This window comes from Herpailurus yagouaroundi, unplaced genomic scaffold (genome assembly GCF_014898765.1).
Source record: "Herpailurus yagouaroundi ecotype Mexico unplaced genomic scaffold, PumYag 185, whole genome shotgun sequence".
In the NCBI taxonomy this organism is placed as follows: Eukaryota; Metazoa; Chordata; class Mammalia; order Carnivora; family Felidae; genus Herpailurus; species Herpailurus yagouaroundi.
The window spans coordinates 28,492,291-28,517,233 of NW_024412416.1; the positions used below are offsets into that span (position 1 = coordinate 28,492,291).

Consider the following 24,943-nt stretch of genomic DNA (forward strand, 5'->3'; position numbering starts at 1 on the left):
TGGTGTAGCTGCAACACTGGACCATGTCACCTCATGTGCCTAACACCTTACAAGTTATGTGTTTTGGGGCAGAGGTTCTAGCTGGGGTTCCCGGAAGTGACTGAGTGGGTCATGGGCTCATGTCTGTGCCAAAAGACCCAACTTTTATATATTCTTAATTGATTTCTGATCCAAACAGGTTGTATATTTTGTCAACCTCTTAGTATTCTGTCAGGTTTTGCTTTGTGTTAATGATCATATCATCTCCTTGATGGGCTGCTACTTTAATTATGTGGCCATTAATTCAGCTTTAAGCATGGGAAATACCTGAAAGTCTCTATTTCGCGATAAAAAATTTTAAAGAAATGGGCTTAATCACAGGTAGTTTATTAAAATAATGGAAAAAGATTAAAGATTAAGATTTTATAAAGTTCTTTCTCAATTAACAGAAATAGAACATAGAAAACTAAATCCATGTTAGTCTACATGTATCATTCTCTCACTTTCTCTTTGTAAAAAGACTTAAATAAAATACTTCTGCATAGAACTTCTGACCTCAATCTGAAGTTACACAGATGAGTGTCTGAATCCTTTATTCACAGTTTAACCCTTAGCACCCAGGACAGGGGCGCACATCATCAGCCTTGCAGGTACAACCAGCTATCACTGGGCAACAGAAGTCTGAACAGCAGCGGGACCCTGCCCACACCACTGCCTCACAGCTGAGCCCATCTGCCTCTTGCTCAGGCCTACCCCACAGACAGCTCTGAACTCCTCGTGGCCAACAGACTCTCCTCCACATCCCCCAGTATAAATGTTTCCTGGAGATCTGTGTTTTAAGAAAACTCCTACTTCACAATCAGAAATGGGCCTCTCCATACAACTGTCCCTACCCAGATGCTTGCCAACTAAAATATGGTCTCTCCATAATGCCTTTATGGTTCCCTTGGGCAACAGCAGTGGTCCTTTATAAGAAAGCTATATTTTGGTACGTAACTTCTTTAAAAAAATTTTTTTTAACGTTTATTTATTTTTGAGAGAGACAGAGAGTAAGCAAGGGAGGGGCAGAAAGAGAGAGGGATCTATGTTTTGAGCTGTCAGCACAGAGCCCAACGCTGGGCTCCAACCCACAGACTATGAGATCATGACCTGAGCTGAAGTCAGAGGCTTAACCGACTGAGCCACCCAGGCACCCCTTAACTTTTTCTACGAATTAGTTAAAATAACATGGACCTATCCTCTTGAATTAAGAAAGTTGGGGGAGAAATTAAAATAAAAATTTTAAATATAAAAAAAAGAAACTAAAAAAAAAAAAAAGAAAAAAGGAAGATAGATGGGAGAGAAATCAAACTACATATGGTCAAAAGTGGTGCTAACCACCACAGAGGAAGGACCCCTGGCTTTTCCACCCCAGAAAATTTAAGGTTATGTGTGATACTGTGATTTATAATAAATATATATTTGGTCTTGTATCTATTCCTGACAAAGAGCTCCTAAAACCTTCAAATTATCCTGAGAGCCTTAAAAGCATCTCTTATGGGGCGCCTGGGTGGCCCAGTCGGTTGAGCATCCGACTGTGGCTCAGGTCACGATCTCACATTCTGTGAGTTTGAGCCCCGCGTCGGGCCCTGTGCCGACAGCTCGGAGCCTGGAGCCTGCTTCAGATTCTGTGTGCGCGGGTGTCGGGGGGGCGGGGGCCGGGGGCTGGGTCTCACGCTGTCTCTCAAAAATAAATAAATGTGAAAAAGATTTAAAAAAAAAAAAAAGCATCTCTTATTACGTTATTAAGGTCACTTTTGGAGGCCCACCCACCAATGGGGGCTGGCTGCCAGGAGAAACAACCCCATGGTTGGATTTGGGACTTTTAGTACCACCCCCAGACCTCTGGGGAGGAGAAGGGGCTGGAGGTCAATTTAGTCACCAAAGGATAGAGATTTAATCAATTGTGGCTATATACTGAAACCCACATAAAATCCCAACAGGGTAGGGTCTGGGGAGCTTACAGATTTGGGAACCAGAACAGGTCCACAGGCCACTATGAGGGGCTCCAAAGTCCACAAGGAGAGGAGCTCCTGTCTTCAGGACCTCTCCCTATGTTATCTTTTCATTGGCTGTGGATTTGTATCCTTTGTAATTAACTGGTAATCTAGAGAGTAAACCAGCTTCCTGAGTTTTGTGAGCTGCTCTAGCAAATTAATTGAACTCAAGGAGGGGGCTATAGAAACCTCTGATTTACAGCCAGTGGGTCAGAGGCACAGGTGACAAATTAGACTTGAAACTAGTGGGGGTGAGGGTAGGGCAGTCTTGTGGGTCAGACCCCTTAATCTGTAGGAACTCATGCTATTTCAAGGTAGACAGTGCTATAATTGAGTTGAATTATAGGACACCCAGTTGGTATACAAGAATTGCTCAGTGGAGTGGAAAACCCCCCTCCCCACATTAGAATTGGGTGCAGGGGCACCTGGGTGGCTCAGTCAGTTGAGCATCTGACCATGGCTCAGTTCATGATCTCTCGTTTTTTGAATTCGAGCTCCACATCAGGCTTGCTGCTATCAGCCTGTCAGTGCAAATCCTATTTCAAATCCTCTGTCCCCCCTCTCTCTGCCCCTCCCCTACTTGCACTGTCCCCAAAATAAATGAAAAAAAAAAAAAAAAAGAATTGGGTGCAGAACACTGCACTGTGAAAAGGAAGCAGGCTGAGGAAAACATACCAGGCTCTTCACGACCTTCAGCAGCTCCTCCATGACCACTGCAATGCCCTGGTAGCCAAGCAGCCGGCAGATGACCTCAAAGTGCGGAGGCCCCACAAAGTTTCGGTAGCTGCCATAAATGCTAGAGTAGGCCAAGTTCAAAGCCTGAGGGACAAAGAATATAAGGGCCCAAGATGAAAAAATTGCTGCACCAAAGATGCATTCAATACATCATGCCCTTAAGATGGAGAATTCCAGAGAATTTATTAGACTGCCCTTACTGGTATTTATATCTTCAACATAAAAACATGACAAGCAAGCTTGCTAAAACAGAAAAAAGAAAACAAAGCCATTTGGTTTCAAAGATTTATCAAAGTGCCAGTTTAAGGTCCTGGAATGAGAAACAAATACATCCTCATTGCTGTCTCCTTGGAGCTGTTTCCAGTCTCCTGGTGGAGACATCTGGGGCAAACACTGATCTCAGGGACACATGGGGAGCTGGGACAGCAGCCCTTTCAGGGAGAATGGGTGAGAAAGGAAATCAGGGTGGTTTCTTATAGGAGGAGACCTTCAAGCTTGTCTAAGAACACAGATTGAACACTCAGCCGGGAGACCCCTAATAAACATTCAGTGCTGTGTATTTCCCTCTCAGCACTTTTCAGGTGCATCCCACAAATTTTGATATATTTGCATTTCATTTAGTTTGGTTGTCTTTTTAAAACAACTCTTTTAAAATTTTCTTGAGGTTTGTTTGATGGCCCAGAATATGGTCTATCTAGGGGGAAGCCCCAGGGGCACTTGAAAAGCATGTATGTTCTGCCCTTGTTGGGTAGAGTGTTCTACACATGTCAATAATTTACTGTTGCTTGATGGTGTTTACTTCTTTGTTGTTGCTGATTTTCTGTCTACTGATGACTAAGAGAGAGAAATGTTGAATTCCCGAACTATAATTGTGGAGTTGTTCATTTCTTCTTTCACCCATGTTAGTATAGTATTTGCCTCAAGTATTTTGAAGTTCTATTGTTTGGTACACAAACATTTAGGACTGCCTTATTTTTTTGGTGGTTTGACCCTATTATGTAATGTTCCTCTTGGTCCCGGATTAATATTCTCTGCTTTGAACTCTATTTTATCTTATATTAATAGAATCACTCCTTTCTTCTGGTTAATGTTTGCATGGTATATCTTAATCCATCTTTTTACTTTCAACCTACCTGTATCATTAATTTGAAGTGCATGTCTTGCTTAATCAACTTTTTAACTCCACTTTGCCTATCTCTCAGTATTTTAATTGTATTTAGATGTCTCACTTACATTTGGGACATTTACACATAATGTAATTATTGATATCTAAGTAGGGTCTGTTTCATTCTTCCTGACTTCCTCTGAGTCACTTAAACATTTTTTAGAATTCCACTGCAATTGACCTATAGTAGTTTCAAGAGTATCTCTTCACACGGATGTTTTAGTGGTTGTTCTAGGTCTTATACATTGTATAAGTTAATCATAATCCACTGTTACCAACATTTTACCACTTTGATTGAAGTGTACCAATCTCACTTCCATTTAGGTTCCCTGTATCCTCCTCCTGCCTCCTTAATCATTGTCTTAAATATTTCCTCTACATACACTGAAAACCACATCAGAAAAGTGAGGATTCTGAAGAACAAGCACAGCAGGCCTGCTTGTAATTCCTGGGAATTCATCCTTTGGATTGTTACCAACTAATAAGGGTTTTGTTTTGTTTTGTTTTGTTTTAAATATACATCCAAGTTAGTTAGCATATAGTGCAATAATGATTTCAGAGTAGAATCCAGTGATTCATCCCCTATATATAATACCCAGTGCTCATCCCAAGTGTCCTCGTTAATGCCCCTTGCCTATTTAGCCCTTCCCCACACCCATAACTCCTACAGCAACCCTCAGTTTGTTCTCTATATTTAAGAGTCTCTTATGTTTTGTCCTCCTCCCTGTTTTTATATTATTTTTGCTTCCCTTCCCTTATGTTCATCTGTTTTGTATCTTAAATTCCACATATGAGTGAAGTCCTATGATATCTGCCTTTCTCTGACTAATTTCGCTTAGCACAATACCCTGTAGTTCCATCCACGTTGTTGCAAATGGCAGGATTTCATTCTTTTTGATTGCCACATAATACTCCAGTGTGTGTCTGTGTGTCTGTGTGTCTGTGTACATTTATCCATTCATCTATCGATGGATATTTGGGCTCTTTCCATACTTTGGCTATTGTTGACAGCGCTGCTATAAACATTGGGGTGCCTGTGCACAATAAGGTTGTTTTCTACCACTAGGGCACTTAACCATGCTATATAAACTTGTTTAGGTTATATGTACAAACAGTGATTTATGATGGGCTCTTTTCCTTCTGGGGGTTCTGGGGTTTCAGTAACTATGAACGGTCAACATAGGTGGCATATTCCTATGTACCTAGCCCTAGTGAAAGCCTTGGACCTGAGGATCTGAGTGGACCTCCTCGCTGGGCAGAAAAACTACACATCCCAAGCAACCCCCATGAAGGACAACTTTGGTAGCCTGTGCCCAGTTCAATCACACCTGATGCATCTTTTTCCCTTACCGATCCTGTTTTGCATCCGTTTGCTATAATGAACTATAGCTGTTAGTACAAGTGAGTCTGTGAGTTCTTCCGGAGAATCAAAATGTGTGGGTGTCCTAGGACCCCAAAACAGAAAGTATGAAAACTGAAAACAATTTTCAAATAAAACACTGACCAGGTTGGAAGCACTGCCAAGTGCCTGTCCTGTGCCCACCCTTACAACTCCAATCACACTTGAAAGGGGCATATTTTGATCATCAGACCAGATATATCCTCTTCCTAACTCCTCCTCAAATTTGCATTTAACTGCTGGGATTCCATGTTAGGTTTTTGCTTGATAAGTTCTACTGTTTCAAAAGAAAAACATGCAAATTGTTAGTGAAATCTAAAGGTTTCAGGAGCTAGGAAAGATGGTGGAGGAGGAGGACCCTGAGCTTACCCCATCTCATGTTTTCAATGAGATATGATCCACTGCCAAGTCAGTAAGATGGAGAGCTAACCAAAGACTGTGGGAACAAACTCCACATCGAAATACAGAGAAGAAGCTACATCTGAAATGTTACAATGGTCAGAAAGGCAGAAGGACGCTGCCCACAGAAAAGAGGGAACTGAGTGTGCAAAATGGACAGAGAAAAAGACCTCTGCACCAGGGAGCTCACATAAGAGGACTAATATTCATAAATTTTGGCTTTAAAAACCAGAGAGCTCCATCAAAAATCAACAAAAGTAGGCCAACACCAAAACATAGCATAATTAAATTTGTGAAATATAATGCTAAAGAAAAAAATCTTAAAAGCAGCAAGACAAAGGAAGTCCCTAACTTACAAGGGAAGACAAATAAGGTTAGCAGCAGATCACTCCACAGAAACTTGGCAGGCCAGAAGGGAGTGGCAGGATATATTAAAGTGCTGAATGGGAAAAATCTGCAGCCAAGAATACTCTATTCAGCAAGGCTATCATCAGAATAGAAGGAGAGATAGAGTTTCCCAAACAAAAACTAAAAAGAGTTCGAAACCACTAAACAAGCCCTAAAAGAAATATTGGAGACTCTCTGAGTGGGAAGGAAAGACCAAAAGTGATAAGGACTAGAAAGGAACAGAGAAAATCCCCAGGAACAATGAAAAAATGAGTAAAAAAAAAAAAAAAAAAAAAAAAAAAAGGCTGTAAATACATATCCATCATTTACTCTGAGTGTAAATGGACTAAACACTCCAATCAAAAGACAAAGCATGTTAGAATGGATAAAGAAACAAGACCTCTCTATACGCTGCCTCCAAGAGACTCAAAGAAATGGAAAGACATCCTATGCTCATGGATTGGAAGAACATTGTTAAAAATGTCTATACTTGGGGCGCCTGGGTGGCGCAGTCGGTTGGGCGTCCGACTTCGGCCAGGTCACGATCTCGCGGTCCGGGAGTTCGAGCCCCGCGTCGGGCCCTGGGCTGATGGCTCGGAGCCTGGAGCCTGTTTCCGATTCTGTGTCTCCCTCTCTCTCTGCCCCTCCCCCGTTCATGCTCTGTCTCTCTCTGTCCTAAAAATAGATGAACGTTGGGAAAAAAAAAAAAAAGTCTATACTACCCAAAGCAATCTACACTTTCAATGTGATCCCTATCAAAATAGCAACAGCCTTTTCACAGAGCTGAAACAAACATTCCTAACATTTGTATGGAACCACAAAAGACCTCAAATAGCCAAATCAATCTTGAAAGAGAAAGGCAAAGCTGGAGGCATCACAATTCCAGATTTCAAGCTATATTACAAAGCTGTAATGATCAAGACAGATGGTATTGGCACAAAAATGAACACACAGATCAATGGAACAAAATAGAAAATCCAGAAATATACCCACAATTATATGATCAACTAATCTTCAACAAAGCAGGAAGGAATATCCAATGAGAAAAAGACAGTCTCTTCAACAAACAGTGTTGAGAAAACTGGACAGCTACATGCAAAAAGAATGAAATTGGACCACTTTCTTACACCATACACAAAAAGAAATTCGAAATGGTTTAAAGACCTACATGTGAGACCTGAAATCATAAAAATCCTAGAAGAAAATATAGGCCATAAGCTCTTTGACATTGGCTGTAACAACTTCTTTCTAGGTATATCTCTTGAAGCAAGGAAAACAAAAGCGAAAGTAAAATACTGGGACCACATCAAAATAAAAAGTTTCTTCACAGTGAAGGAAACAATCAACAAAACACTGCAAGGTGACCTACAGAATGGGAGAAGATATTTGCAAATGACCTATCTGATACAGGGCCAGTATCTAAAGTATGTAAATAACTTCTAAAACTCAAAGGCCTGAGAGCAAATAATCCAATTAAAAATGGGCAGAAATCACAAACAGATATTTCTCCAAAGAAGACAAACAGATGGCCAACAGACACATGAAAAGATGTACAATATCACTTACTATCAGGGAAATGCAAATCAAAACTACAATGAGATACCACCTCACACTTGTCAGAATGGATAAAATCAACAACACAAGAAACAACAGGTGTTGGTGAGGATGTGGAGAAAGGGGAACCCTCTCACACTGTTGATGGGAATGCAAACTGGTGCGGCCACTCTGAAAAACAGTATGGAGGTCCCTCAAAAAGTTAAAACTACCATGTGATCCAGCAATTGCACTACTGGGTATTTACCCAAAGAATACAAAAACACTAATACAAAGGGATACATGCACCCCTATGTTTACAGCAGCATTATTTACAATAAACAAACTATGGAAACAGCTGAGTGTCCACTGATTGATAAATGGATAAAGAAGATGTGGGGTGTGTGTGTGTACACACAACACACACACACACACACACACACACACACACACATATATAAGAAGTCACTCAGAGAAAGACAAATACCATACGATTTCACTCATATGTGGAATTTATGAAACAAAACAAATGAATAAAGGGCAAAAAGGAAAGAGGAGTAAACCCAGAGTCAGACTCTTAATTACAGAGAACAAACTGATGGTTACAGGAGGGGTGGATGGGTGAAATAGGTGATGGGGATTAAGGAGTGCACTTGTCATGATGGGCACTGGGTGATGTATGGAATTGTTGAATCAGTATATTGTACACCTAAACTTATGTAACACTGTATGTTAACTAACTGGAATTAAAACTTAAAAACAAAAATAAATCTGAGGGCCTCATATTACAAATGAGAAAATTCACTTTCAAAGTTGCCCTGAATTGCGTAGGGACTGTGGCTTAATAATACCTGGTCCCAGGGGCTCCTGGGTGGCTCAATCAGTTAAGCATCCAACTTCAAATCAGGTCATAATCTTGTTGTTTGTGGGTCTGAGACTCACATTGGGCTCTGTGCTGACAGCTCAGAGCCTGAAGCCTGCTTCAGATTCTGTGTCTCCCTCTCTCTCTGCCCCTACCCCACTCATGCTCTGTCTCTCTCTCAAAAATAAACATTAAAAAAATACTCCCCCAGCCCCCAGCTAATGTCCAGCTTCCCTATGGACTACACTCACCCCAAATAGGGCACATCCCAGGGGCACTACAACTAAAGTGGGGTAACTACTCAGAGGAAGAAGAGAAGGCACTACCTCTGAAAAGGGCAAAGTTACAAATACTTTATTGTAAAATAAATACTTACAGCTCAATTCAAGAAACACTCTGCCAGCCACACCTGACACAAAGACTTGGGTCTCACCTTGAAACCAGAGGACACAGAGCTAGACTCACTAGCGGTGTGTCTTGGGTTCTCTAACACCCTTGAAGGTATGAGTCTTCAACTATAAGTCAGGGACAATATTACTTATCTTACAGAAAGACAGCATCAGTGACATACTCAAGAGCATGTTCACTTAGAGCGGTGATATTCCAAGAACCAAACAGCACCATAAATGAGCCACTCATCTAAGTCAATATTATTCTCACAAGACACTTACCCTAGTTCATCATTCATTAAAATAAAAAAAAAAACACACATTAGATTTTTGAACTGGATTCATGGTATTCCATAATCTCACAGGTACAAACACTATAAACTGCATTGCAACAAAATGAAGTAAAATGATGTTTCTGAATACAATATTCAACTCTGATATCATGATATATTGTCATTCTGCTTTTATTGGTCCTCAAAAAAGTATCATATAATATGAACAGTCAACACCGATGTCACTCACCCAAATTTTTGGTAGACTTTGTGTTAGAATCCAAACAATTTAACAAAAATTACTAGTTTAGGGCATAAGAATAAAAATGACACAAACATAATTTGAGAAACTGAGGCTGAAATCTGCAGTTCGGTCGCAGCTGATCACTTTTAAAAGAATAATCAAGTCCAATTCATCTAATCTTTCTTTTCCTCCAAATGGGTACAGCAGATGACCCTAGACTGCTCACGCCCCTGAGGACATATGAGGTGTGAACACAGACCCCACGCCCCTCAGGATCTTTGCTGTACAAGAAGCAGTAACACTGCTGCCTGAATTCCTGGAGGAAAATCAGTATAAAACCAAATCCTGAGCCATTAACACCAGGATGGATGCACACTGTGTTTGGGCAGCAGGATGGACACAATAGTGTTGGTGAGGAACCGCTCTCTCAGAACCAACACCACAAGCCTTCTTCCCAGGAATCCATCCCTCCAACGACAATGCGGGAGGCTGGTCTGACACCCCATGGCCAGATGCTGTGCAAATGTGTGGTAAATCACAAGCATCTACCTTTCCTCAAAGGGCCAAACTTCCCTTACGCCTTGTCATCCTCTCCAAATGCTGGGGCAGGGGAGGAAATGGAGGAGAGAATGGAAAAATCACTTCATTTCTTGGTTCCTCCTTCCCACAGGCTCTTCTCTTTTTATCTTAGCATTATAAAGACATATTTTGTGGTCATGCCTAAGACAGGGATTAAACTTCAGAATCAAGCCTAGTTCATAGCAAATCTTTTAGTTAACACAGACCCAAGAAATTTCTATCTTACTTGCCAAAATTTCTAGTCCTATCTTCTAAAACTATATAAAACTTCTTTTAGCTCCAAGAAGGTAAAATACTACACTTTATTTATTTGTTTTTAAATGATTGAATTTTACTAAACATAACTATGATATATTCTGAGTAAAATGGCATCAGTGTAGTGGCATCAGTATAGAATGTGAATTCTATACCTGTACACTGTATTCTGGTTGTTTTAAGTTCTCTCTGATAATTGCTTTCTTTTGTTCCCCTAAATAAGACTTTTCACTCGTTTTTGATACACACTTCAGGTGGTCAGCTTCGGGATAGGTTTCAACACTGATTACATTTTAATTTCAGAAAGGGGGCATAGAGTACTTATTCTAATCCTTCTAAAAATCCTCACGCCTTTCTGGAGGGGCAGAGGAGGTGGGCAGCCTGCACCAATACACCAGCCAGGATCACAGTGTTTGCCCACTTCCAAAGGCATAGTCCAACATAATCAAGTTCAAGTTACCATCTGTAGTGACAGCAATGAAGGCAAACAAGAAGACAGAAATGAAAGGTTCACACTCTAAAGAATAGATTAGGAAAGAATGGGTTAGAAGCATCTCTTCTACTTCTCAGATCGGCTGGCATCTAAAAGGATGTCCTAGTGTAGGTGATGTGGGGTAGCAGCCCCTCAGCTCCTGACCTGTGTCCTAGCCTCGACTGCCCTGAGATTCAACACATGTACACAGGTCTACACCTGTTGCCAGCTACACTCGACCAGCAGCTCAGAGCATGAGAACAGCCTTCTCTCAGGGTCCACAGAGTGTGGGTGTCTCCTGGGCATGGGACAGGAGCAGAGTCTGTTAATTGCTTGGGCCTCGTGTCCCATCATAAGCATCACCTGTCTGACCAGTGGGGTTTCCCAGAGGCAGCACTGAGTCAGGTGCTTTATCTTCCACCTCCCTTCTATGAGGCAGTGCTGTTGGGGACTCCTCTGCAGGCGAGAAATCTTTGGCCAAGTGGGAGGAAGGGAGAGAACAGGGACATGTGGCCCCCTGCTTGTATCTCAACAGCTTCAGTCTCCTTTCCACCCTCCCTGCCTCACTGGCCATGCTCCCAAAACTGCTGGGGTGCCCTTCCCTTGCCCAGGCTCTTGGTACCTGTCTGCACACCAGGGCCCAGTCCAACACCTTCAGGCCTCTGTGGAACAAGGCCTGCACTCACCTGCTGAGCCAAGAACTCTGCTCCCTGGCTCAGGCCAGGTGCAGCCTGGGTCACAGCGCATGCCCAGGAAACACTTGCTGAGTGCCTGAGACTATGACTGCAACTTGGTATAGGTAGAAAAAAAACATTACTTAATATTTTTAAAAATGACACTCAGTCCCAGAACACAGCAGAAAGAACAATGACATCTGGCCTTCTTCACTCCTGGTCATCATCACTAGGCTTAACACAGCAGCCAAAATCCTGACCCTAACAAACGGGGCAATATGATCCTCCAACCCAGCCCACCAACTCCCACAACCTCTGCCTCAGCTGAGTGAGCCATGAAACCTGCCTGATGTGTCCAAAACAGATACCCAGCAGGGCAGCATCCTCCCCCGCTCACAGTAAGGTCTATGACGTGCAGAGCAGACAGACCTAGGAAGAGGAGTGGACACAGGCCCCAGGGATAAAGGCCTCTTCCCTTTAACCCTCCTAAATCTAGCCCTGTCTGACTTCAAAAATGGACACCTCCACCCACCAACTGCCAGAAACCTAGGAACATCTTTGGGTCTTCCGTTTCTCTCCCCTTCAATCTTTGGGTTATTAGCCAAAGTCCAGTCACATCCACTTCCAAAATACCCCTTGAGTCTAGCTACTTCTATCTCTGTCAATGCCACCTGGTCCAAGGCACCACCTCCTGCCTGGACTAGGATAACATCTTCCCACCTGGCAACATTCTCCATCTGCTTCTGGTCCCTCCCTCAGACCCCGGCCCAAGCTGCCTGTCATACACCACCCCTCCTCACCCCCATCTTGTGACAGAGACTCGGGACCACGGGGTCCTGTGCAGGGCTGGTTCCTTCTCAGCATCCAGATCTTGTTAGAGCAAGGCCTCTCTAAAAACCAGCCAAGGTTCTATCACAACAGTTCCTTTCACAGCATCCTAGGAATGCTGCTTCTCAAGTGGACATGCCCTTCCCACACACAATGCAGAGTACATGGCACCACCCAAATGTGGAAAACAGAGACAGCATCCATTTCAGCTTGAAGTTCCACATATCCTTGCAAAACACAGGCAGTTTCTAGTTCTCTCAACACTGGTTTCTCCTTCCTCCCAAATATATCCTCTACTTAACCCTCTGGCTTATCCCACTAAGACATCTACCATTTCCTTCTTGGCTGACAGGTTGAAAACTTTCAATGGTCACATTAATTTGTAAAGTGTTATGATGCTCTGATTAAGACAAAAGTGGCCAAAGGGAGATGATATCACAAGCCTGGAGAAGTTGAAGGGAGAGAAGGAGGGTGAGCCAAGGACTTGTCTCTTCAAAGACTCGTCAGAAGGGAAGGCTGAAATTCTGACACCCTCCTGAGAGCCAGCACTAGGGATGTGAAGAGTGGTCCTTTTATGTCATTATTAATAGGCTCACTTCTGCACCTGTGAGAAGAATGTGCAGAAAATATGGAGATGGTACTGCCCAAACTTCAGCCCCTCAGAGCTTTAGAGCCGAATGAAGCAGCAGCTGCTCAGAGCTTTAGGTTCTAAGGCCATAGGCGCTGGTGTCCATGACCAGGCAGGGGCCATGATCCACTTCCCCACACAGCCCACAGGCTGTGTGGAGACCGAGGCTGACACCAACATCAGAGGAAACAGCTTAAAATAACTAGTGAGAACAATGCACACACATCATAAACTGAGTTCAGAAAAGGAAAACGTTTCTCAGACTCAGCCCTCCCAGAGACAGCCACTTTTTAGCATCCACTAATCTTTTCTCTGGGTTTATCTTTTTGTAATAAGGAATATTCTGTTTGGAGTGTGATCTTTTTTTTTTTTTTCAACTTAATACAATACAGCCCCCACAACCTATCACAAAATCTATGTAATTATCTGTGATGACTGTATTCCAGTGGACAGTAAGTTATTGGAGTGTTACGTGATGGTCAGTTAAGTTGCTTCCATATTTTTTATGACAATGTTGTTATGACCACCCCCATAGGAGACCTTACTTTATACTTGTCTGATTTATTCCCTTAGCTGTCCAGCTTCCTACAAGTGAGAACATTTAAATATTGATAAACATTTCAGCTGGCTCCCTAGAATCATACAGTCCCATGTGCACTCATTTATTTTTCTTTAATTACTGGTGAGGCCAGTTACCTATTCCTATTTTTTTTACTACATTTTTTGGAAATATCTGCTCATTAAATCTATCTCATTTTTACTATAGAAGGTTTGTCTTTTTTTTATGAAACCCTAAGAGTGCTTTAATTATTAACAAAACTAACCTTTAATAATACTCTTAACTTGTTACAAATTCAGCCACCCTCAGCCTGGACACTTGTCTTACCTTACTAGACAGCAGTGGTTCTGTGGTTTTTGCCAGTTTGCCTGCTTGCCTGTAGTTTCTGGATGCCAACCCTTTTCTCCACGCCCCCTCCCACCTCAGCCCCTCCCTTCGTGGCATCACACCTGGACAAGATATCCTGCCCTCTCTGTCACAGATATGGCCCTGAGCCTATTCCGCACTTTCCTGGTTTGATATTTTTAAACCATTAAATCTGCTGACAACCTCACTTACTGTAGTGCCAGGAGTGAGGCCAGGCCTAGTTGGACACCTACGACAGCCAGAGGGCTGTCCTAACACTACTATTACTTTTTAGGAAGATGCTAATGGAAGAAAACAATAACATTTCACACATGGCATGATACATCTAAATCAGTGCAACTAACATGAATTAAACTAAACTAGAAAATATGCTTCATTGCGAACTTAAAATTTTTAACACAAACACAAAAGGACCTACCTTTGATCCATGTAAATACTGGGGTTGTGCATTAGGCTGTTTATCTCTTTGAAATTCCTGAGAAAATGGTAATACTGTCCGAACAAATCTAAACAAAAAGGATAAAAAGAAAAGAAAAAAAAGAAAAAGAAAGCAAAAAAATTTAATGGCACTTCTTTAAAATTCAGAACTTTTCCATTACCCATCAGTTAAATCTTCCTCACAGTTAACTGATACAATCATCACATAGGAAAATTCTAAGAAATCAAAAACCATAGTACAGATGATATAAACACTCTGAAATATGATATACATGTATCCAGAATTCACAGAGTGAGAACACCCAGGTCCTACCATTGCATAAGCAGTCTCCAAACTCTGGAAAACAGTCTGGTCTGTTGGCACCAGGACCATTTCATGCCTAATGCAGTCCATTGACAAGTGGTAATGACCTAGTACTCAGGCCTTGCTGGGTCTCTGGACATGGTGATGACCTCGGGGATAGGAGTGGGAAGGAAGATACAGGCACTGATATCCAGTTACTCAAATCACTAGTTACAAGCTAATGGGAAGAAAGAGCAAACTAAGTACTTATAACCACATTCATTTAGCCAACATACTGGCTTGATAATGGATTAGGAGACCTTGAAAATCAAATGTTTGGATTTTAAAGTGGACATGAAAAGCTTGGCTAATACTTTCATATCAGAAGAGTTCATTTAAACATATAAAACTTTTGGGGCTCCTGGGTGGCTCAGTTGGTTGAATGTCTGGCTCTTGATATCGGCTCAGGTCACGATCTCACAGTTCATGGGTCTGAGCCCCGTGTCGGGCTCTGTGTTGTGCTGATAGCACAGAGGAGCCTGCTTGGGATTCTCTCTCTCCCTCTCTCTCTCTCTGCCCCTCCCCTGCTTGCTTGCTCTCTCTCTCTCTCTCAAGAAAGAAAGAAAGAAACAAAGAAAGAAAGAAAACCAAAAACCTTATAAAACTTTTATAAAGAAGCATCATTACTACATGGATTTGCTAACTATTAAACATGAAGCACTTGACTAACACATATTACACTTTAATAAATAAAAAAGGATGTACTTGGCATAATACCACCAGTGCATGAAATGAACATGCATATCTGAGGGGAGTACATTTACACAGAAATGTCATGCTTTTGAGTGTCTGGATTTTGTTGTTACCCTCTAAAGACTGTTGAGTTATATTGGGCAGAATGTTAAAACTGCTTGCAAGTCAGCTGGAACCTTTCATAATTAGGGTGGCATGGTACTGTAAACAGCTTAGGGCTAATACTAAGGCAGGCCCTTCTGTCAATTCTACTGAATGCATAGGTATTTGATGAGGTCTCCCCATTCTTGCTGGCAGGGCCTCAGATGGCTCCTAGCTCTGTGTCAGCTCCGGGAATTCTTCAGCTTAGAGCCCCCAAAAAGTTGTTCTTTGCCCATCTTTGTGGAGATACACAAAGATGGATCTCCACAATCCACAATGCACACACAGTTTAATATTCAAGCAAAGACTAAAGGGCCCCTAAGTTGGTCTCAGGAGCTATTCCTCTATGCAGCTCTCTCTTCTCTCATACTGCAAATCTGCCCTGCAAATTCCAGCTGTCTCAGCATCCTCTGTTTCCAATCTGTCCCTTCTACCAAATAAGACTTCGAAGCTGTACTTGGGATACATCCTTCCACACTGAAGCCCAGAAAGTGCTTCCAAGCAGAAACCCAGGGAAGTCATAGGGCTTACCTCCTTTGTTTCCTTTCCCCTAGAGAAATAGGCAATGTCTGAAACAGTGGTTTCATAAATTTATCACTTGTTTAAGGCAAAAGATATATCCAAACCCTGTTACTTCATTATCCCAAATAACTTTTAAGCACTGTATTTTGACTATATATTTATATACGTATGTAATATATACATATAGTCAAATAATATTATTGAGTATATATACACTCAATGTAAAGATAAAAAAATGGAATTCTAGTTAGTAGGCTTGTGTTCATGGTGGAAAGGATTAGTAATTTTGAATTTTCTGCATTTTCTAGAATTAAGCAAGTGAGTAAATATACTAATAACGAAACAGGATTCTCACTGTAGAAAGGAGTTATAAAAATGGAAAGGGAGGGAGAAAACGAGAATGAGAACTGCAGTGCTGAACTGGAATTAAAGATATTAGTGTGAATTCAGGGTTAGAACATGTAGACCGCTACAGAGAAGCAACCCCCACCCCCCACCACATAAACATTTTATGGGGTTGTGTCCTCTAAAAAGATAATTTGAAGTCCTAATTACCAGTACCTCATAATGTGATCTTATTTAGAAATGGGGCTACTGCAGATGTAATTAGTCAAGATGAAGTTATACTGAAGCAGAGCAGGCCCTTGATCCAATATGACTCATGTCCTTGTAGGAAGAAGGGAAAACAGCATGTGTCTAAGGAGGCAGAGACTGGATGCTCTTAGCTGCATGCTAAGAAGGCCAAGAATTGCTGACCACCCACCTGAAGCTGGGGAAAAGCAAGAAAAGTCTCTACCCAGAGTCTCAGAAGAAGCACAGCCCCGCTGACACCTTGGTTTTGGATATCTAGCCTCCAGAACTGTGAGAAAATAAATTTTTGTTGTTTTAAGCCCCAAGGTTTGTGGTAATACAGGGACTTAATACAGTACATAGTCAGGTACTCCCTAGCTCTGAACATCAAGAGTCTAGAAACAATGACATTCCAGTAGCAATGAACATATCTAACACCCAGACTTACTTTGTAAACATTAAGCCTAGATGTAAAATATTCTCCACTAAAAGGAATCCTTGTAGAAATAACAAATTGCAAAGATAGAGCAGGAGAAGTACAAGATGAACCTGGAACTTTTTGTGGTGCAGAAAGTAGGGCAGTGCTTCAAAATGATGTGGACAGCTAATAGGACACCAAAACCAGGTGGAAGGGGCTCCCACTGGCCAAAATGGGGTCAATTTAAGCCACAAAAACCAAATCATGATAATAACAGATTACAATGCTGAGTTAGAATCTGCAAGTCTTTACTTATAATAAACAAATAAATATATGCCAACATATATAGCTGAAGGCCAACTAATATATATACATGGAATGATGACATTTGAAAATCACCATTGTCAACCACCATAATGATAACTGAGTTGGGTCAGAATCATCAACAGATGATAAAACTAGTAGGCCAAATTTTAATGAGGAACAGTTTATTTATGAAGTCTCAACTATCTCTCTATAAATTACTTATAAATTCTAAGCAGAAAAATGATAACATGTCAGCAGAGAAACCAGGCAGCCACCATCCTAACCAAAAGACAGAAGTTAACATCACCAGTAACGGACAAAGTAATGCCCTTTGCTTCATTGTACACTGCACTGAGGACACACCCATTCCTCTGTGGCCTTCCTCCCTCTGAGGCCTGACTTTGATCCCAATCATTGCCTATTTCCAGAGCTATAGCATTTTCACACAATTATCAGCTGTATAGGTTAAATTTAAGTCATAGGCTACCCTAAACCACTTCCTAGAGCCATCAGGCAAAATCACTAATCAAAAATAAGCAACCAGTGAAGTTCTGGTTTCCCTTGAACAGTTCTTAGGAAACCCTCAGGGATGGAATTAAAATACTGGGTGACACAATTCTGTCTGTCTTCTCAGGATTCCAGTTCAGTTCTCAGGAGCCTTGGTGGGCAGAGCAGCCTCCTTACAACACAGGTGGGCCCACTCACAGCCTCCATGGGCTCTGTGCTCACTCTGCAAACAGGGGTATTCACATCTCATGGGCCAATGGAAGAAATATGCCACAAGAGATGAAGGCACCCAAAGCTGCCCCTTCTGCTCACTGTCATTTACATCAGACATTGTGTGGTCTCAGGTAGCTGAGGGCTGAGGTGTGACCTGACACCACTCCTCAGTTACATATTGGATGCCTCAATGTTCCTCACACAGTTCTACCAGGGTCCTATAACCGACACTGGCCTGGAGGTTTTCTACCCTTCATAGTACCAACTTCCTAACCTGAGCCCTGTCAATTCTGTCTTTGACAATAAGACCCCTACTGCCAGCAGGCCAGGCAGCCTTGAAGGGGGGATGTTCTCCATCATCAGTCCCAAACAGGGCATCCAACAAGGGCCTATCTTGGTGGGCAGGGACTCAGAATTTGATCCATTTCCCTAACTCCACTCTTCCTCACCAAACTTGTGTTCATATGTCTAAAGTATCTTTCAGAAAACATAGCAGTTCAACACAAGAGTTTATGGCAAATGCTGGCTTTTCATCATCATGTAATCCTGATCCTCCTCTGCAGATCTTCTACACAGCTCACATCAATTCTGAGGACTTGACCCATTGAACCATCACCAAGGAGACCAGGGCAGTCCAACAGGCATAAAGGAGGCTCAGGGAACACCTTTCATTATTCCTTTTGCAAGATCTCTGAGAAATCCCTTAAAGGAAGACCAAATGCTAGATAATTAAAGGAAGACCAAATGCTAGATAAGCCTGGGTAGCTCAGTTGGTTAAGCAACTGACTCTTGGTTTTGGCTCAGGTCATGATCTCAGAGTTTGTGAGTTTGAGCCCCAAGTCAGGCTGGGCTCTGTGCTTTCAGCATGGAGCCTGCTTAGGATTCCCTGTCTCTCTCTCTCTCCCTCTACCCCTCCCCTACACACACACACACACACACACACACACACACACACACACACACTCTCTCTCTCTCTCTCTCTCTCTCTCTCTCCCTCTCTCTCAATATAAATAAACATTTAAAAAATACAATCTAAAATAATACCAAAAAAAAATCACAACTTCCTGTGTTGCCCAATTCCAACCTCACCATAACACCTTTTTTCAGCCTACTGATGGTGGAGTTCTGTTGTATGTAACCTTCAGAGACACCTGACAAGGCAAAAACAATTTAAGGAAAGGTAACAGAAACTAATTCCAAAGGTTCCAAATGGATCAACCAAAACAACTCTTTGGTCCTGCAAACATCAGCCATGACTTAAACAGATTTTCAGAAGCAGAAAAGCATATTTATAGTCTAATACAGAATGACCCCCCCTTGTGATATATCATGTGGAATAAAAATGTGCATATAATAGCATGCCTAATAGCACTCATTTCTGCAAAATAAAAAAATATATATGTATATCTGACTGTATGACAAAACCTGTAGAAGAAATACACATTTTAAAAAATGTTTACTCATTTATTTTGAGAAAGAGAGAGTAGGGAAGGGGCAGAGAGAGAGGGAGAGAGAGAATCATAACCAGGATCCATGCCCAGCGCAGAGCCCGAACACAGGGCTTAATCTCATGACCATAAGATCATGAACTGAGCCCGAGTCGGAAAATTAACCAACTGAGCCACCCAAAGAGCCCCAAAACATTTTTTTAAGTGTTTATTTATTTAGAGAGAGAAAGAGAGAGCACAAGCAGGGGATGGGCAGAGAGAGAAAGAGACACAGAATGTGAAACAGGCTCCAGGCTCTGAGCTAATAGCTCAGAGCCTGATGTGGGGCTTGAACTCACGAACCGTAAGATCATGACCTGAACCTCAGTAACCAACTGAGCCACCCAGATGCCCCCCCCATCGATATATTTTTTTATGCGAGCAATCTCTAGGGATTTATTTTCCTCCTCATATATGTATATATGATTTCTAGCTTTTCTACAATTATGATGCATTATTTATGTAATAAAAAGATTTTTTCAGTTAATCCAGACTCTAACAATTTGAAAGATATCTGTTTCAGGAGACTAGACACCTTCAAAGAAGTTAAACAATGATGAGTAGTGTGTAAAGTCTGGTTCTGGTATATGCCCAGCCAGGCCCAGAAGCCCCCTAATCTGAGGAGACTGACTGGGACTCCTGCCCCTGTGGCTCTGGAAGCTATGGTCACGTTCCCACTACTGCTGCCTGGCAAGTGTCAGCCACCTGGGGCTGGTGTGATGGCATAGCCCCATGCACCTTGGGTCAAGCCTGTGTCCCTATAAGGAAACCCAACCTTGAGGTCCTAAATAGAAAATGGCAATAGCAGACATGATCAGACCACAGGAGGGCCTCCCTTCTGTCCTCAGTATGTCCTTTGAGACATAAAACTGGGCTTGAAAGTCAGTAACAATTCAGCTAATACATGGTGGGATGTTCAGATCTAGCAGAAAAGCCAAAGACAGTGCTTTTTAAAAAGTGGTCATAATACATATACACACACACACACACACACACACACACACGTCTTTGGCACATGCTGACACAGAGCAGAAGGTCAGCTTAGAGTAGAGCACAGAGAACAAACCTGGACAGGTGGCTGCCCAGTGCACAGAGGCCAAGGCAGGGCTGTCCCAGGATTTGGGCCACATCAGGAGGCTAAACCACTTATCAACCGTGCCACCCACATAACTGGCCACTTTTATGTCGTTCAACATAGTAGTAAATGGTAGGTTGGTGAGAGTGTGGCTCACGAACTGATCTTCATACACCCCAACATCCCAGAATGGAAGAAAAATAGAAAGTCACCCACTATATTCCAACATCAGGTAGACTGACAACGGTGGAGGTGGTGCAGACCCTGCAGCTACTGTCCACGTGCACCATGAGATCCTGCCCTGACCTACAAGCAAGTGCCCCAGTGGAGTCTCTACATGCAAAGCCATAAAACATGCCCAGGGGCTGGCCTAAGGCTATACTTGCAAAAAGAGGAGACTGGGAGGGCCTGAGTACCGTGGACGTGACAAATGATAGGGAACAGGGAAAAAGACAGCAACTTAATGGACAATGTGGAGGCCCAGAGATATCCTGTTTAGGAACCCTTTGGCAAGGGCATCCAAAACTATCCATGAGGTTACATGCTCACCGGTTGGTAGAGCCATTATAGCAGTAGTTGGGCAGGAAGTCGTAATTGAGTTCCCAGAAGACATGGAGGGTGATTCTCCCGTATGGCGCTGATACATTGTGGTTGGCCTCCCGGAACATGGCGTCAAAGCTGTCCAGTGTCAGGTACCTGTTTAGCAGCTTGTGGGTCATGCGGTTGATTTCCAAGAGGCCATCCAACTCCTATAGTACCACAAAGACAGGGGTGTGAGGACAGAATTGAGCCCAGCTCATTGGCCCCCATTCCTTACATGGGCAGTGCCATGGTGCTAGGGTGGGCTGGGTAGGAGAGAATAGGATACACAGAGGTAAGGCTGGTGAGCTAGGCCAAGAATATACACAGTGGGGGTCTAGTAGGCCACAGGAGCTTGCTTCTTACACCTAAATTCATTATGTCCTCTCCACTCTTTTGGAAACACCCCTCCTAACCGTGGTCACACCTCCAGGGCAATCATCCTTTTTCCACTAAGGAAACCTCCGCACTGCCCCCTCACTGGCTTCCAACCACCCCTAGGGCAGAGACCACTAGGATGCATCCACCCCTGCCCTGCTGGCACGCTATGTGTCCTCAGGCATCAGCCTGAGTCAGCCTCTCTTACTGTGCACAGCAACAAAGCACAGTCAGCAAGTGCATTCACAGATAGATTTCCAAACTTCTAATTTGCTCATAAATATGCCTAGGTCTGTGTTATCCACTGTAGTAGCCAATGGCCACAAAATGGCAATGAGAACATGGCTGGTCCAAACTGAGGTGCACTGTACATGTGAGTTACACACCAGCTTTAAAAGACCAAGTATGAAGGCAAAGAATATAAGATATCTATGTCAGTCATCCTGATTCTGTGGAAGAATATGAGGAGGACTGCTCACCCTATGTGGAGATGCTTGAACCCAAGTTGCTGAAGCCCAGTGCTCACTGATGCCTCTCTTGTTCTAGCCAAAACTGTGTCTTTAGTAATGAACAACCTTCCTTGTGTTCTTACATGTTCACTGACAATGTCTGAAGCCTTCATTCTTGGAAGATCTATTTGGTTTGGCATAAAATCCTTAATTCTCATTTCCTTTCCTTGGCTTCTGGCATGAATAGCTGTAGACAAATCTCTGAAGACAAATTTTCTTTCTCTTATCACTCTGCTCAGATATCCAGAGAATTTTTTCTTTTCCTTTAAAATCTAATACTTCTACAGGGGCACCTGGGTGGCTCAGTTGGTTGAGCGTCCGACTTCCAACTTAGGTCATGATTTTGCATCTCATGAGTTGGAGCTCCACATCTGGCTCTGTGCTGACAGCCTGGAAACTGCATTGGATTCTGTACCTCCCTCTCTCTCTGCCTCTTCCCCCCTCATGCTCTGTCTCTCTCAAAAATATAAACATTTAAAAAAAAAATCTAATACTTCCACTGAAATATTCCTTGGTATTGGCCACTTTGGGTCAGTTTTCCCAGGCACATGCCACAGGCTTTTAATATATATTTATAGCATGTACTAAATTTTATCCACATTTCCTGGAAACACAATTTTCAGGTCACACTGCTTTGGTTTTTCTCTTCGGAGACCCTTGTGATATGTATTGTATGTTGGATCTTCATTGTTAATCTTCTATATGATTTTCTTTCAAATCCTTTTTCTCTGTGTTCATTTCTTTTTGATTTTTAAAATTTTCCTTTTTTAAAAAAATTATTTATTTAGAAAGAAAGAGGAGCTGGGGAGGGAGGGGGGAGGGAGAGGGAGAGGGAGAGGGGGAGAGGGGGAGAGGGAGAGAGAGAGAGAGAGAGAGAGAGAGAATGAATATCTCATGCAGGCTTTGTGCTGTCAGCACAGAGCCCAACATGGGGCTCGAACTCACGAACTGTGAGATCATGACCTGAGCCAAAACCAAGAGTCAAATGCTTAACTGAGCCACCCAGAGGTCCCAAATTTTCCTTCTTTTATTCTCTTGCCATAGTTAGGCGTAATTTATTCAAGGTTAGGATTATTTGTTCTTTGAAGTCATCTTAGAATTGCAGCCAATAAGAACAGACACTAAAAAATGATACTCAGGATAGGCCAAGCTCGAGTAGTGCAAAGCTTTTGATTTCTATGCAAAAACTGAACCTACTATTGGTTCAGTTTATCATAAGGACAAAATTAAAATTAGCTCCAATCCTTGTGACCAGTTTCTGCTGAGCTTGACAAAGGGGAGAGCACTTACAACTATTGATGTCAGGTCTTCACTTTCAAATCGTCCAATGGCCAGTTCCAGAGACTTATACATGGCTGCTGAGACACGCTGAGTAATCAGGCGATTAAGGTCTATGGATCTGCCCAGGAGCTGGAAGATGGAGAAAGGAAAAAAGAATGAACAATAAAAAACAAATGTATATATGCATATGTATATATGTATATGTATATCTATATACTTATACACCTATACAGATATTAAATATATCTGTTCCAGAATCCAATTCCAAAAGATAAAACAAATAATACACAAAATGTAAACATTTTAGATCAAATTATATATATAGGTGTCATGATCAAATACTCTACTTTCCTAGAGCTAAAATTCCTTCAGGTCAAAACCATAAAGGACTTTTGTAGCATCCTTTGCTGAATTTATACTTAACATCATGGAGAGAAACTCTAAGTTTCACCACACACCTTGAAAATCTGGGTCTGTCAGTTAGGACCCCTCACAATGGTGTTCAGGACCAACCCCCACTACAGAGCAGCCTGCACATGCCTAACTTTCACAGTATTACAAGAATGAATAAGAGAAAGTTATTCCCTCTCTACATCAGAATCCTAAAAACATATGTGTTTCTCAATATCATTTCAATAACATAAACATATAGATACAATCCTGGTAGAAAATGTCTCAAAATGTGAATGGTAATTATCTGTAGAATTATATGCATTTTTCCCTACAGTTTTCTGTATTTTACTCATTTTTCTGACATACTGTTTTTAAGGAAACAAAAGTAAACACTGTATTTTTTATTCTTTGTGCTGGCCAAGAGAGAGCTCCTCTGTAACACGCAGCTGACAAGTGTTTCTCACCTTCATTCCTTCTAAGTTCTGAATTTTGGGCTCTTAGAGAGGACCCAAGCCCTCTGGGGCCATGCCTTTCCCCAGAGGTAGAACAGGACAGGGTGCAGAGTGCTACAAATCTTCCTCTGTATTTCAGGGTATCCAAAAGAAACTGTCTTTAAAATCTCAACACTTTACAAGGATGTCTCCACAGTAACACAACATACTGACATCTATTAATACCCAGTCAGCTCAAAGAAAACCACACTATTTCCAGTGCTGGCTCCATGCCTCACCATGCCCAGGAGAGGTCTGGCTCACCTGCACATGCCTCTGCTTAAGCAGTGTCTCATAACGGTTAGATGGCGGGAGATGGATCGTTGCCCCTTGATTCTTGCATTCTGATCGTAAACGTTTATCAAGAAGCAAACTAGTAGAGAGGAAGAGAAGACATTTCTCATATGCTGTGAATTTTAATGGAAATGTCAAGTAACCCAAGATTTCATGTCTAAATCATAAACCACATACCTTCCTGCCATAACCTTATAATATGCAAATATCTGGTCTGCCAGTTTATAAACAAATTGGTCAAAGCATAGATTCACCTGAAGAAAAAGAAAGCATATATTAGATTTTTATTCCCTAAAGATCAAATAACCCAACTTCAAAAAAAAAAAAAATCTTTTGATCCAGCAAATTCCACTTTTGGGTATTTATCCAAAAAAACTAAAAACACGAACTTGAAAAGATATCTGCACTCCCATGATCACTGAAGCATTATTTACAATAACCAAGACATGGAAGCAACCTAAGTGTCCATTGATGGATGAACATATAAAGAAATTTTGGTATAAATATATATATATATATATATATATATATATATATATATATA

General features: G+C 42.0%; 1 protein-coding gene across 5 annotated transcripts in view; it reads right to left on the bottom strand.

The window, feature by feature from the left end:
- CYFIP1 (cytoplasmic FMR1 interacting protein 1) overlaps positions 1-24,943 on the bottom strand; it is a 133,493-nt gene that overhangs the window by 24,536 nt on the left and 84,014 nt on the right. For all 5 annotated transcript variants that reach the window (XR_005796292.1, XR_005796291.1, XM_040493896.1 and 2 more), the window contains exons 19-24: positions 24,577-24,653; positions 24,370-24,478; positions 23,231-23,350; positions 21,024-21,223; positions 14,180-14,267; positions 2,691-2,834 (exon numbers count right to left, since the gene is read on the bottom strand). Coding sequence is in view for 3 of the 5 variants with exons in the window: in XM_040493896.1 (XP_040349830.1) it covers positions 2,691-2,834; positions 14,180-14,267; positions 21,024-21,223; positions 23,231-23,350; positions 24,370-24,478; positions 24,577-24,653 (738 nt within the window). In the remaining 2 variants the exon portion in view is untranslated. The remainder of the gene's footprint in view (positions 1-2,690; positions 2,835-14,179; positions 14,268-21,023; positions 21,224-23,230; positions 23,351-24,369; positions 24,479-24,576; positions 24,654-24,943) is intronic.